The following is a 15621-nucleotide window of genomic DNA, read 5'->3' on the forward strand; positions in this document are numbered from 1 at the left end:
AATAATTTCATTTGTGTTATTGTTCAGTGTGTCCTAATTTGTAGTGTCTTGCTTATACATTGTTTAAACCCTGCTCCAAAGCCATAATTATTTATATTACTCTATTTTTTTAAACTGTTCTCACCCTGCAGAGCTCTCAGATGCATCTTGAAGTCTTTTTGAGGTGATAATTTCATTTGTCTAACTCCTTAATCATAAAAGAGATGCCCGCCCCTGTCCCTTAGTTTTGAGATACCTGTGACATGATTTTCAGCACACAAGTCAATGTTTGGAGTGTAACAGAACCGGTGCTGTGGAGATCTAAATATTGATATTTGTGTGGTATTAACACTTCTGCAAATCCTGCTGGAGGTTGTTTCTCAGAAAATTAGGAGGATAATGGCTGAAAATTATTATTGAGTTTATTTCTTTATTTTCACCTAGCATCTTGTACAAGTTCTGGGAGAGGGAGGAAGAGTCTTTCTGAGTTTTCTCCAGGTTTTGAAGATCTTTGAGAGTGTCTGATACCTTTGATCAGTAGGAAATCACAGCTTTGTTATTTCCCTCCAATTCTTTTTTAATGGGAACATAAAATCTGTATATTGAAACTGTGATCACAAATTAGAGAGGAGTACTAGGAGGTGTAAAGTGGGAAGTCTGTGAGAGCCTGTGTGGATGTGGCTCCATAGCAAACAGGTTGGATCCCTGCTTCCCTCAGCCTGGGAGCCTATGGGGCAGCCAGGCAGCTGCCTCCTGGCAGACCCCCCGGGGACCCTGGCACCCCCTCTGGCACCTCGTTCTTCTGCAGAACCTCCCTGAGTCCTCCCAGGCCAAAGGCATGGGAAGGCGGCTGTTAACCATCTATGGGATTGCTCGTTGTATGAGTGACCTGTCTGATTAGGAAGCCCTCAAGGGAAAGGTTTGCTTTAATAAGCTAGTTGAAATCTCCCTGGCCTCACTTCCAGCGTGTTTCTGCCATTCTCTTTAAATTTGCTCCCATTAATGGACAGGTTTCTTCTTCTCTGGACGGGATATCCCTGTCCTTTAGAAGACATGAAAGGTGCTGTCTACTGCCCTTCGCCAGCTGATGTTTCTTTTCTTCTTTAACCTTTCGAAAGGCAGCATGAGAATCGCTGGGATTTCTTCCTTCTGCCTCCATGCTTAAGTTTATACTTACAAGCTGACTCTACAGCTTTGCTTTTGACAAACTGCTACTGAGCACTTGTGTGCAATGGTTGTATCAAGAAATTGAACTGCCCAGCAAGGTAAGACAGGATGAAATCTGGAGAAAAAGTATAAAAAGAGGGTGATTCCCATGTCCTAAAAACCACCTCAACGACAATCTAACTTCCTTTCACTTACTGTTTGTTTACAGGATCTTGGCGTCAGGAATTGGCTCCTATGTCATGTTTTTATCCTGTTCTAATTTTAATTCAGTCCCTAAGAATTGCAATTGGAATTATTTGGGGCACTTCAAGATGGGACATAATAACTTATAGTAAGCAATAGGATTTATTTGCAAAAAACATTTTATTAATGTATTCTTTTTATTATTAAAGACTTCTTTTTATTTAACACTTTCGTTAAAGGCAGTCAACATGGGTAGTCATCTAGAACAGGAAGCCTTGTCTAATACTTAAGTAAGAGTTAGTTGTGTAGGTCTCATTTGCGGCTTTAAATACATGTCTCCAGCATTTTGATGAATAGGATCTCATTTAAAGGATGAGATGCTTGAGAGTGGGTGTGCATTGCTCCAACTAGGGGTTGTCCCTTACTAGTGAGAGCTGTCTGACAGTTTTGTCCTTTATATATTAAGCTTCCCAAAGGCAAGATCCAGTCATAAGCAGCCTGAGTTACAAATTCCTGAGCTTCTGTATTTCTAAGCATTCTTCAGTTTCCATTTCCATTCTATATGACTTTTCCAGAGTTCACATGAATGTCAGATCAGCAGTAAGGTTTTATTCTTACGAGTGTTTTGAACTTTCTAGCCAGGCATCTTCGGAAGCTTTGGGATCAGAACATGCGCTTTAAATAACCTTACCTGAAAAACACTTAACACTATTTAATGATCTTCAGTAATAGCAAACTTGTAGAGAGCTGAAGAAGGTGAAAAATAAGAAGCCTTTTACAGTATAGCTAGATTCATTTTTTACAGATTTATAATGGTTTTTTTTTTCCTTTTCTGTCAGAGAGGCGTTAAAGCGAAAAACTAACAGCAATGACTGTACAAGCCCCGTTGCAAATAATCCTGGCTCGAAAAGGGATGCCCACTTCTGTGCAGTCTGCAGTGACTATGCTTCAGGATATCACTATGGGGTCTGGTCATGTGAAGGCTGCAAAGCATTCTTTAAAAGAAGTATTCAAGGTAGGAAAAACAGCTTTTGATACCTTTTGCTCAAATAAATTTTTCTTGATTGGGTACTGCAGCAGTTGATCTAGTAATGAATTGATCTTTTAAAATCCTCGTGTATTTTGATACGTGATGAAAAAGGGTAACAAATCATTTGACTGCTTTATCTGTTGGCTCTTACGGTATCTGGGAGATCTGGAAACGTTATCAGATGAACAACTGAGTTCTTTTGAGAAGAGATCCAGTGCAAAGCACATGAGGACGCTTCAGCAAAGGCATCTGTGAGAAGCCTGTGAAACTGCAGTTTGAATCCCAAAAGTAGATGCAGTAACTGTGGATTTGCTATAACAGACATGGTCATAGGGGGTAATTGTCCGAGACTTTGCTTGCCAGGAACAGTTCCTATGAGGAATATATTGTCTGGAGCTGTTGAATAGTAGCAAATAATACTTAGTATGTAGGATATAAAAATATCCACAGAAGGTATTGCATGCGATTGTATGTATTTATTTACTTCCATGCTCTGCATTGCAGTAGCTCTTGTTCTGGCAGTCCAAAATCTATCTAAAATTTGCAGCTCTATGACTAAGTTCTTCAATATTGGATATCCAGTTCAGCTCAGTGGCTGCAGCACGTAGCATAGGTCTGCGTGGCTCCTGTCCCATCTGCAGACCACGCAGTGGCTTGTGTGCTGTGAAGACATGGAGCGGAGTTGGGACCATTTCACGGCTTCAGCTTTGGCTTGGGTTATCGTGCTCTTTGGCTTAGTCTGGGGCTGCTTGGAGGGAATTGATTTGGATTCAGGTAAGATACTGACTGCAGGTGTAGGGTCCATGGGAGCCCCTGTTGTTTTGCTGCCCCAAATGTCTTCTGCCACACATGCACTTGCTTCTCTTGCAACAGAATCCATGTCACCATTAGAATCAAACTTTATTCAAAACTTGTTGGCTTTTTCCATTTAGTGTCTAAGTTCTGCATGGCCAAATAACAACATCTGAAAAATTGATGCAAGTCCCTTTGATTCTAAAATGATTGAAGAGAACTTTGTCTCCCATCTGTCAGAAATGGAGACTGAATTTGATCTCAAAGCGTGTTCTGTCAGGAAAATTATTTCCCTGTGCTGCGTGACTCACAAGTGATTTGTCCATAAAGAAGTTACCCGTTGTAGCCTTTTGTACACCTTACTGCACCCTGTCAGATAACATTTGTTTGTAATTCGAATAAATGAAAGCAAGTTCAAGCCATAAAGCGTTATCAAGCACTTATTGCAACTGTTATTGTTAAAGATGTTGCTTTAAAAAAATAAAAGTCCCAGAACTTCTGACGTTTTGAGCGATGACAGTTGGACAGGATTAGATAGTATGAGTGGACAACTGTGTGTGGTCTCCCGTGCCTGTCCACGCTTGCAGTGTAGCGCGTTGGTCCCACATCTCTGAACATCTGCCTGCAAACTGAATCATCCCAAGGCCACAGGAGTTTTAAACCCCTGGATGCTCTTGTGTGCTCCAGTTACAGTGCAACAGAGAGCTCCTGCCTCCTTCCCCCCACCAAGTTGTGTGAAGAGTGATAAATAGTAATTTGTTTTTCTGTCCTATCTGCCAGTAGGAAGGGGGACATGCTGTAACCTGATCTCTTTTTTAAACACTGTAGGTTCAAAAATTCAAGGTTAAAATTATTTTAATTTTGCAAGGAAATAGTCACAATGGTTCAGTTAAATAATTGCTCTTGGGGAAATGAACTCTTGGACTTGTTCATGAATTGAGAAAAAACAACCTACTCATAGACTGCTCTATCTTAGTCCAATCTATCCTTAAAAAAAGTTTGAGAAAAATAACTTGGAAAAACAACCTGCCAGAAAAGAGATTAGGAAATGTAAATGAGGGAATATTTTTGTATCCTTAGGTATTACTCCAAGAGAAACTTCCAGTATTTGGCAGGGCTTCAGAGCCCGCTCTACTTTACAGTAATAGACTCTTTGATCAAATGTATTCATTAAGCAAAGACAATGACATATAGGGTTTTGGGGAGGAGAATGGGGAGAAGGAGAAGACAGCAGAAAGAGAGGGAATCGAAACTGATGCAAATAAAAGAAACCTTTGTCCAGAACATCTAAAAAATTATACCTACCATTTGTAGTATCCCAGTACACAGTGAGAAGTTGTGGTTTTGGGGTCAACTTCCACAAGAGGATAATGTCCCATTTTCAAAAACAAGTTGCTATTCGAAGGTGCTCAGTTACCTAACAGTCATCAGGGAAAGATGGTCTGTGTTGCCAAGCACTTTTTGAGGTCACAGATGAACATTTTCAGTTCAGGATAAATATGTATTTTTGCAAGACCGAGAGAGCCAGCCGGAGATCTTAAACTTTCCCTCTTGTACCCTGCTGCAGGACATAACGATTACATCTGCCCAGCTACAAATCAATGCACAATAGATAAAAACAGGCGCAAGAGCTGCCAGGCATGTCGGCTACGGAAATGCTATGAAGTGGGAATGATGAAATGTGGTAAGTAGTGTGTGGCCTGCACTGTTTGCTTGAGTTTGGATCTTTTTTTTCCCCCTTCAGTAATTCCGTAGGGCTTTTCTTGCTTCCCCCTCCTCCCCCGCCCTCCCTTGGCATACTAAAAAGGCTCACCAGGTACCTCAGCAAGATTTAAGCTGCCTCCAGGTTGTTCTTGCCTCCAGTGGTGTCTAAGCAGGAATGCTTAGGGAAGAGTGCAAGAATGAGACTTGTACTCAGGGAAATTTCGAAGGAATTAGCCCAGCTTCCAGAAAGCAGCAGTTTGGATTTGCTGGTCCGGTGTTTTGTGTTTAATAGGCCCCGATAGATTAGTGGAATAGAAACTTGTCCAGCATCCCTACTTTAATCCTGCAAAGTCTTTACATCTGCAACAACCTGCTGCAAGGAGTATTGCAGCTTTACTAAATGTCATATGAAGAACCAGCTCTGGTTATCTGTTGGGAGAGGGGAAAGAGTTTGAGGGAGTGTTGGGAGAGGGGAAAGAGTTTGGGAGAGTGCTGTCATTATTTATTTAATTTTTAAAAATAAATATTTTATTTAGCCAGACTACTTTCATTTGATCAGTGTCCACGATAGAAATAGGCTAGGAGAACATACCTAGGAACACTGGAGGGGATGTGGCAAGGTCCATGTGCCAGGTCCTCTCTGATTTGCAGGCGTGCATCTCATTTTGTCCCCTTTAATGTAGTTACCTGTTTCAATTTCAGGACTGGGCAGTGTTTTCACCCTCCCACTGCTTTCATCTGAAGGCTGTTTGCAGAATACTATTCCCTTCATTAGGAACATTCTCCCAAATGCCAGCCTGCATATATTGCTGGACAATTAACATCCATTTGCTCTTGTGACGGTGTTGTCTTGTAGCTTAGAGGCTCCTCTCTGTGTTATTAACTCTCTAATGTATTTTTGGACTACAGCCCTATCATTTCACAACCTTCCTTTTATTAGGTTAAATAAACCGAGGCATCTCCCGCTTCTCATAGAACAGGAAAGCAGCCAGACTCTGGAAGCTGAGGTAGCTTCTCCCTCGCTCTGCTTTGGACTGCTCTCGTCTATTTTGCTCATCAAGAGCCAGAATCCCACAGGACTCCAGGGAAGTAGCATCAACCTCCCCGCCCTTGTGCAGGGGGCTGCCCTGCTTACAACCTGGGATCCTGGTAGCCTTTTCCTGACTGCATCCCTCCCACAGGCAGTTCCTAGTTGCTCCAGGAGCAGCTGTCACCCCTGCAGCCTCCTTATTGCTTCTTATTGATAACCTCAKTTCTTCCCTGTGTTACTTTAGTGCTGCCGAAGGGTGTTTCATTTCTGCCCCTCACACCAGCTAGCTCTTTCTGTAGGAAGTTGCTTCCTGTCTCTGCGCGGATGATGCCTCTCAGCTTTAGCAGAATATTTCATTAACGTGCTCCTAGCTGCCAGCAAGGAAGGCTGTACCCTCGCAGGTGGCACTTCACTTTCTGAATAGTGTTCCTCATTTTGGTCATCTTTCTGACACAAATTTTACTCCATGTGCAAGTCTCSAAGAGTGATTTCTATCTAAGCTTCAATATTAGAGCAGGAAAGCTTTTATACAGATTGTTCCCATGGTTAGCAATGCTTTGACTGTTSTTGTGAAGACTCTCCTCCACAATGTTTCCCATAAGCAAATCTTTTGATTCTAATTGTCCATGGAGTCCTGCTTTGTGATTAGCATTCATAGGCACTATGGTATTACAAGGAATACATAAAATCCATTTATATTTTAGCTTGTGTTCCCTTTAATCTTTTCTAATACTCCTAAAATATTTACAGGATGCTAATGACTGTGAGGCCAAAAATGACCCTTTGAAATTTGTAAATGTGCTCAGTCACTAGTTGTAATAAATAATAAGAATTCTATTTTAAAACTATTTAGTATTTAAAATTGTAGAATTGAAATCTGAGGATCTTAAGAATCTAATTTGAGGAAAAGGAATATAAAAGTTGCATACTTGCTGATCAAGCCTGAATTATCTCAATTACTTAATGAGTTGAGACATCTGTGAGCAAAGCTGATGCTTGGGTGTATGGTAGCCAGTGTTTGACAGACAGTTTAACCAGACAGATTTTAAAACTCTGTTTCTTGCATAAAACATAAATGTCACTTCCTGCAGATCAAAGTGATTATCCTTCAATTTTTTTTTGTTGTTAGAGCCATTCTTTAATACCCCTTTTTTTACGCCAGAAAGCCATAAGAGGACCTTTGTTCCATTGCTTGGTGGAGGCTTACTGTCCTGCAGAAGTGATAMAAGAGCCTCATTTTCTGCTTTGCAAGTTTAGGAAGGCTCTTCATAAAAGCTATGCTATTTGCATAAAATCTTTAAAATCTAATTTTGTATATTTTCAATAGATACCTCAGAAAAAAATGTATATATGCATATACACGTGTGTGTGTGTGTATTTATGGATATAAGTTTGCTTGGGTAGTACATGCCTCTGTAAAACAGTAAGAGGCAGTTGGAAAATTGCTGCTTTGCAGTTTTCTGCCCTGAACCTCTCCTGGGCATCACTACGTTCATAAACATTGAGAGGTTAAGCCAGCAAGGCCATGGAGCTGGAGATATTTCTCTAGAAGAGAGGGTGCTAGCTTGGGTGCTCTGTATGAAGGTGGTAATGGATCTTCTGACTGGATATAACATCATTGCCAGCACATTGAGAGTCTTAGATGCAGTGTCTGGCCACTTCTGTGCAGATAGCTCTGTGCTGCCTAGCCTTCCAGTCAAGCCACTAAACAGCAAAATCTCGGCACATCAGGAGCAACCTCGAACAAGTAAAATGGAATTATGGAAGATAAATTAAAAGTAAATTATACCCTGCAAACACCAATAAAATGGGTCAGGGCAAGGAGGAAATTTGGGGGAATTTTCTGCTATGACAACCTGAGGTGGCCTAAGCTRTTTGCCCAAGACGATGAAGAAGAGATGATTTGCTTGGTTTTTTTTGTGATCTTTGTTTCTACAAATGCTAGGTCCTAATGTCTCAAAAAAACACTCCAAGGACAGAGCTCCTTTTGCAAATGTGAGTGGGCATGAGAGGCCATATTAAAAAGTAGTGGATGCCATTGAATATTGGCATCTTTCCTTAGGTTTGCGTGAAGGGAAAGAGACAGCTCTGTGGGCCTGTATGAGTTGTGAAGTGCAGCATTTAGGTGTCTATCTCCTGTACTTAGCTGCTTAGTGCAGTTTCGAGGCAGTGCTTTGAAATGCTCTAAATTACTTTTTGTACAAAGTGAATGGACAAAAAATATTTTGTGGCATTCTCTGAACACCAAATTATTAATTGTATTTTAGCTATTACAGAAATTACTGCAATTTTATCTCTTGTGTCTATAGCAGACAGCAGCTTCCTTTTCAGGTCTGCTTTGTGAATACAGGTACTCACCAGAGCATTTGCATTTGCTTTCAGAGGTGATTTGCGTGGCAATGAGCTACTAATGTGCACTTGAGAAGAGCAAGTTTTAAGCTCAGATGCTTCCCAGAACTCACTATAACGCATTCAAGAGTAGGCTCTGAAGTTCCCACTGAACTGGCTAGCAGTTGCTGGGGACTAAAATCAATATCAAGAGAGGTACATGTCTTGCAGYTGTCCACTGTATCAGACAGCAGTGCCTGTGTTGCAGGATCAGGCAATTTGTAAACCGAGAGTTATTTCAAAAAACACTCACTTTGCTGTCAATAATGCTGGTTGTGATTCATCCATAGGAGAGTGAACAGCAGGCTCAGGACCTTTAGGTGTGACTTGTTATGTCCTTGTGGTGATTTGTCTGGATGGCCTGTGGCACCTTAACTGGAGGTCTTGCCCTTCGCCCAGCCTTCTCGKCTAAATTCGGCTATTTCCATGCGCAAAGATTAGCTGTAAATCAGAGGAGTGCCGTGGGAACATGGGATTTCATGTTCTCCAGAGGTCCCTGCCAGCCTCAACMGCTCTGTGATCATTTTGTGCACTTCTCCAATTGCCCAGATTAACCTCAGAACCATTATATGAATGAGAAAAGGTTGTTCAGGGAGTTTGTGGTAAAGCCAGGAGTAGTCCCTAATCTGAAACATTTTAAGGATATTTTTGATGCRTCTTTGGACTAATTAATCCAGTGTTTAGATGGATAAACACTAGGTAGATCTGCATTTATTTCTAAGATACAGCTTTGTAAACATTTATGCGTGTTTTCCTTTTTAACAGATGCACACAGAATGTCTTTTTCAGCCCTGCTTAACATATGAATTTTAATAAAAATAACAAAAGTTCTTTATATTGTTTAAATGGTGTTTTAATTAGGCTACTGCTGCCTGCATTGTCAATTGAGTAGCAAGCTTAAAATCTTCTTAGCTGTGTAACCTTGCAGTGCTCTGTCTTTTATTTTGCTTGCATTTGGGGAAAAAAGTGTGAAATTAAGCGGTATCCCATTAATTGCTGATGAGTTGTCTTTTTTTTTTTTTTTTTTTTTTTTTTTTGAGTTAGACGGTGATTCAGGTTTCAACTTAAATGCAGACATTAATTCAATATTCTTCCTCATTTTATACATATATATATGTGTGTGTGTGTGTATTTGGTTTTGGGGTGTGTGTAGTTAGCAAAAGTTTATATTTAATGCTGAAATGTCACAATTCCCCTAGTTTGTTCTTCTGCCATGAACATGTGATTACAGAAGCTGGCTTTATTTTTTCAAATAGACCACATGCTGCTCCTTCAACATMGGTACTAGTTATCTGTAAAGTTTGATTTAGTCAAATAACTTCAGGTAACTTAAAGGAGCTTATTACTTCCCAATCAGAACCTTCCAGTTATTGAGACTTTTCATTCTGTCAGTGCATTTGAAACCCTGGGCTGAAATATCTTAAGGTAGAGTATGGAGCACAGCTGTGCAGATTAAAATTGTACAAGACTGGAACAAAAAAATTGTACAAATTGGAACAATTTCTGAAATATTCTGAAATATTCTGAAATTAGGACAGAATGCTGGACTTCTTTTTTAATATTTTTTTTCTGTCTTTGTGACTGCAGTTTACTGAATTCTTTGATCTTTGTAAAATACCTGGTCACTTCTTGTGTGGTAATTTTTTCATTTGCCTACGCAGTGTTATCTGAACCTCTTTACACCAGCAATATGTGGAATGGGCAACTCGGGCCTCAGCCCCAAAGCCTCAGTCTGTTTCTTACGTGTGGGCTGCAGCTCAGCAGAGCCAGGAACGCTTCAGGAGGACAGTTAACCAGGAGGACAGTTAACCAGGTTTCTTGGTGTTCCACATCTCCGCCAAGTACTGGGAAACGAAACCTATTAATGTCTTGGAGCAGTTTTTAGCGTCTTTGTGCTATTTTGGTCATTCTATCCTCCCAGATGCTGAAGTTCATTGTGCTTTGGCTTTCTAAGCAGTTGCTTTCTGCTTTAGTTCCATTCGTTCCCTGGAGATTGCAGTCTTGACCATGCGTGTTCCCGTGGAAGTCAGATCCATTAAATCTCTGTCTAGATAAGGCACCCTGATGCCCTGGCATTTTGTGGTCTGTGTCCGGTGACTGTACTTTAGATCCAGTTGCTTAGGTCACTGTTGACCTTTCYTCTTTGCTATCCCTGCTGGAAAATATTTACATACCTTGCTGTGTGTGATGTGACTTCAGAGCAGGCTGCAGCCCGTCGTGCCCTTGCAGTGACTTTCTGAAGCTGACAAAGCACTTCAGGATTTTCCCTTGACCTTTGTGCATTCGTCCTAAATGAGGCTGAGCTCAGAGTTTGCTGCATCATCCACGCGTCTCTGCAGAAGTTGGTCTGTCCCTCACTGTCCTCTGAATCCCAGGAGGAAAAAGATTTGTCAAGGCAGGTGGTTGAAGAGACTGCTTTGTGGCTGGTGAGATTCTGCAAGTAATCTTCTTTGGGGAATCACCATCAAGGCTCATGTATTAATTTTTCCATAGGATACTGTCTCCAGCTCTGAATTCTTCCTGCTGGTACATGGCCTGTTCTTGACTGCTGTTCGGGCTCTTCTGCAGCTTCTTTTCTAGCTTCATTCAGCTAAGCTGAGGATATTCAGCTTTGCAAATCATTGGTAGTTTATCCGCAATCTGTTATTTATGTAAATGCCTGTCACTACTCAACCCACACCCATATTGTTTTCAAGGACACAAAGCCACCCTTGCTTTCAGTGATGCAGCCTTTAGGCTCCTATTTCCAGCTGTGAATGCCAGGTGTTTAAAATGCCTGGTTCCACAGGGATTCCTTTAGGATTTTCCCTGTGTGCAGGACTGTTCTTTGAGCCAACTTTGCCTATCTGTCTTCTCTAGTCTTTGTTTTCCAGGCAGAGGATGTGCTCCAATATTACTGCCCTCTTTAATGCCCCTTCTGTTCTGTTGCACAGCTGAGGTGGCTCACTGAGCAGGTAGTAAGTGAGGTTTAGAGTAATGCTAGTTTTAAGTTTCTCATCCTGAAAGTCCTGGCAGGTTCTGTTAGTCCTTGTACCATATTCCCAGTGCCTTCAGGTTGTACCTGACTGGCCTTTGCATCTCACCCTTCCCACAGGTTAATTCAAAGGGAGCTTGACTGCAGTTGAAGATAAGACAAGACTGACCTGACAAGCCACCTCCCTGGTCAGCCTCCACCACTGACAACTGCATTAACCAGCACCTTGTTTATCAGGACCAGCCTCATCAGTGGCACCTGAAGTTGCTTTCTCATTGTCCCTGCTCCCCCTCTCTTAATTGAGTCTAAACATGGCCATCTTATTTTATGGACTGTGGGGGCCAGAATTGCAGTGTCTGGTTTGAATGAAGGCAACTTACGGTCCCTCTAACTCTGTTGACTGTGGATGATGAATGTTGTGAGTTCATGAATCTAGTAGCTCAGGAGAGGGAGACTTGCATTACCACAGCCCTAGGTGCAGCTGATAGCAGAGCCAGGCATGCCCATTAGGCACAGGTACACATAGTGCCTATACATGTGCCTGTATACAGCTCGTCACACGTCAACAGAGACAGAAAATGCAGCACTCCTGGAACACACACAGTAAAATGGCTTCATGGTTTTTCCAGAAAAATATTTTTACGTTTATACACAAAAACAAAAATCATATATATATATATATATATCATATACAGATCCCTYCAGTACTGGAGGTTAGGCACTCAGTCTGTTAGTTAAATGACCCCTGCATCCCCAGGCGTTCCCAGTTGCTGGCACTGGGACTTTTGAAGCCCCACGGTCAGCAGCAGCGCTGCAGTTGCTGGTACTGAGATCTCCTCCCACACAGATTCAGACAACAAGAGGTGCACAAAATACGGGACCATTCAGGAGTTGATTTTAGACACTCAGACCRTTCAGTATCTGATGTCTGCATCCTCTGGTTTCCTGCCTGCCTTGTGCATGTGCGTGCACTCCCCTACACACGTGCAAATGGATCTCCCTGGCAGCTGGTTAAGAGCTATGGCCTTGCAAGGCCTTTCCCATTGACTAGCTGGTGGATGTCCTACCCAGGCCACAAGCTGATCCTTCTTGGGTGATTCTTGTGGGAATAGGCAGGTCAGGCTGCTCCTTGGCACCAGTTAGCTTATTGGGGACCCTTCCATGCTCATAGTTCCTCTTCTGCTTTGTTTTTATGGAGATAATCTTTTAATCACACAACCTAACGAAGAACAGAATTGTGTGACCACAGTGAGAAGCCTTTAGACAACACTTGGAAAGACCTGCTAACTGCGATAATATTGGGAATAATATTGGGATAGTAACACCAGATGGAAGAATGCTTTTGTCAAATTTGTTATAGCACTGAAATCAAATGAGGCAACCTATTACTATGCTTTAAGAATCTATAACTTCCATGTATGCAATATTAAATATTGGTTTGATACAGATTTATACTAGCACAAGCATATCCTAATATATGACAGTTCAACCTTTGAGTATCATCTTTCATTAAAAGTGTTGATGACTAGCACAAAAAAAAATCACTACTATGTGATTTAGAAGGCAATTTAATTGCAATATCAAAAATGTTAAGTGCGGCAGCATTTCAGTCAGAGGATCTATTTTGAACTTAATATTTTCAAAGTGTCCTGCATTTTAATATGATAAAATCTTGTCCATTAGTGACTGCTAAGGTTTACTTGTAAATTGGTAAATGTGTCTCATTATGGATTATGCTAAAGTAGTAAGGAGGGAAGAGAAGTCACAGGTCATGGCTGAGTCAAACCTACTAGTCAAAAAAACATAGTGGTGATCCCAGCAATAATAGACCCAGAGGATGTTTGCTATTGTCATAGCTATAAACTAACTCCAGGAATTTAAAGGTTTGTAAAAGTGACTGCTCTGTGCAACAGGAAAAAAACTATCCTGCATGCAGAACTACAAGCAGGGCACTCCCTCCTACAGTTACCAGATCCAAATTCACGTGGGGAAACTCCCGCTGCCTTAACAGGACACAGGGATAAAGCAGGTTGCATCTCGGTAAGTCCTAGCTGAGCACTCACTTTGCAGTGAGGTTCAGCTGGGCTTCTGGCTGAGGCATTTACTCAGTATCGTGGCCTAGACTTTCAGAACTCCTTTTATTTACTTATTTATTTCAATTTACAGCTAAAGTAGAATTTTAAAACAGAAATAAACATCTGTGTCTGTTTACATTTAAAGATCTGATTTATCTCTTGTTGATGTCAATGTGAATTTTCCCATGGTCTTTTAGAATGAGTTTACTGGAGTTCAGAAATGAACTATTTTAAAAATTGTATTTTGTTTAGCAGAATAAACAAAAGCCTCAGCTGAAGTTAGTGGAATTCAATGGGGAATGCTTTAGGAACTTTGAAATTTGATATTCAGTATTAGATTATAAAATACTAGAGGTGGTTTTAATTTGCCCCAAGTGTCTGGATTTGTGTAGTGCAACACTGAGAGGAAAATACCTCAGTGTAATCACGTACTTCTTGTCTCAGGCTCAAGAAGGGAACGTTGTGGGTACCGGATTTTGCGTCGCCATCGTAATTCAGAAGATCAAGTGCATTGTATTGGCAAAGCTAAGAAATACAGCGAGGCAGCAACCCGCGTTAAGGAGATCCTCCTCAGCACGGTCAGTCCGGAGCAGTTTGTCTTAACGCTGCTTGAAGCAGAGCCTCCCAACGTGTTGGTGAGTCGGCCCAGCAAGCCCTTCACAGAGGCCTCCATGATGATGTCCCTGACAAAACTGGCAGATAAAGAGCTGGTTCATATGATTGGTTGGGCCAAAAAGATTCCTGGTAAGAATTTCAGTCTTTTTTGTTTATACTGACCAACACTGTTACCCTTAACATACTGTTATCTACCTTGAAATAACAGCATAGGACTGTGAATGCATGACATGAAAATATTAATCTTTTTATTCTAAAAGAGTAATGGACATTTTTTTTTTTTTTTTGCTCTGAATAATTCATTTGAAGTTTAGGCAGTGACTTTACACATAACTTGCTGCCCACTGTGTTGGCCAAATACCAACTCATAAAATGAGAAGACACTCGGTGTTGCATTCGTATGTTTAAAAAAATTTTGTTAAAAGGATGGTAACTAGATTGCTATAAAAATAAAGACTAAATTCTTCAACTCTGATGAAATGTTTCTGTTACTGTTGATGAAATCTGATTAAGAGTATCCAAGCACTGAGTGTCTGTAATTGCTTTAGCTCCTACAGTTGCTCCACAAGAGCATCGTATTGCTGAGAAGGGAACAGTATCGATCTCAAAATTTATCCTGTGCTCTTATTCAAAGCATAAATCAACAGAGATGCTTTCAGTTGTTTGCAGCACAAAGAACATGCACTAAAGTACAGCTATATGTGTTACAACCTGGAATGTCTTGAATGTGGCTATGGTGCCATGGCAATTGGCAATTTCCCTCCTTACAATCAAGAAGCAATTGGTCAATATTTGCAACAAAGGGCCCACAGTTAAAGCAACCAGAATAAAGATTAAAAGCTAGAGTGAAAGTAGCCAGTGTGTAGAGAAGATAATTGGCAAAGTGTGCAGAAAAGCTTGCTGGCAGGCATAGACCAAACCATGATGGTTGCTCTTTAGTGAGTGCTAAGGTGACCAACTAAATAATAATAAACTGGAAGAAGCATGAAACAACTAACAGAGACATAGGTGAATGCAGCTAAATCCTTACCTTTGGAAATAGTACTTTGCTAGAAGTAATCCCAAACGTGTCCTGCAGTGTGCCCAAGGCAGGCCTGAGCCTTGTTGCTGTGTAGATGTAGCCCGGGTAAACTTGACATTGATCCTCACGTCTGGTGATGAACTGTGTGCTCGGGAGACAGTTTTGGTGCAGACTGCATCAGTAAACTAAGAATGCAGAATGAGGAAAGCACCTCCCATTTCAGGTCTAGGTAGAATGGTTGGAGATGTTTCCAGCTGCAGCTGTTGGGCACCATCTCCTAGTTCTGGGCTGCATCTCCACTGCTTGGCCACCCTCTTGGAGGGCTCGGGTGAGGTGGCTTGAATGTGTTGCCCAGGGCCTGCAAATTCCCATTCCAACACTGCATTGCTGGGAGAGGAAACCTGCACAGCACAAGGGTCTGAAGTTGTATTAGCCATTTGCAAAGGGATGGTGGGTTTTTTTGCCATTGGTGTGGAATATTTAATGACGAATCCTCAAATCCTTCATCCTTATTTGTCATGGTTTAAGAAAATCTGAAAATGAAAATAGCTAGAAAGGACTAAGTGATGTTTATTAGGATATTCTCTTGTTGAGAAATACTTGATTGAAAAGTGTCATTTCTGGGGACTCTATGCAGTTCTGTTAATTTGGTAGGAAACAAAT

The 15621-nt window shown here is 41.2% G+C and overlaps 1 protein-coding gene across 4 annotated transcripts in view; it reads left to right on the forward strand.

Annotated features, from left to right (window-relative positions):
- LOC112947187 (estrogen receptor beta-like) overlaps window positions 1-14101 on the forward strand; it is a 28170-nt gene extending 14069 nt beyond the window's left edge. For 3 of the 4 annotated variants that reach the window (XM_026039212.1, XM_026039213.1, XM_026039211.1), the window contains 3 exons: window positions 2169-2344; window positions 4719-4835; window positions 13767-14101. In XM_026039212.1, the coding sequence (XP_025894997.1) occupies window positions 2169-2344; window positions 4719-4835; window positions 13767-14098 (625 nt within the window). In that variant the 3' untranslated portion in view covers window positions 14099-14101. Of the gene's footprint in view, window positions 1-2168; window positions 2345-4718; window positions 4836-5795; window positions 5826-13766 lie in introns of those variants that run through there. The other variant, XM_026039214.1, reaches the window with a different exon arrangement.
- The last annotated feature ends 1520 nt before the right edge of the window (window positions 14102-15621 follow it).

This window comes from Nothoprocta perdicaria, unplaced genomic scaffold (assembly GCF_003342845.1).
Source record: "Nothoprocta perdicaria isolate Ctin4 unplaced genomic scaffold, notPer1 scaffold_223, whole genome shotgun sequence".
Lineage (NCBI taxonomy): Eukaryota > Metazoa > Chordata > Aves > Tinamiformes > Tinamidae > Nothoprocta > Nothoprocta perdicaria.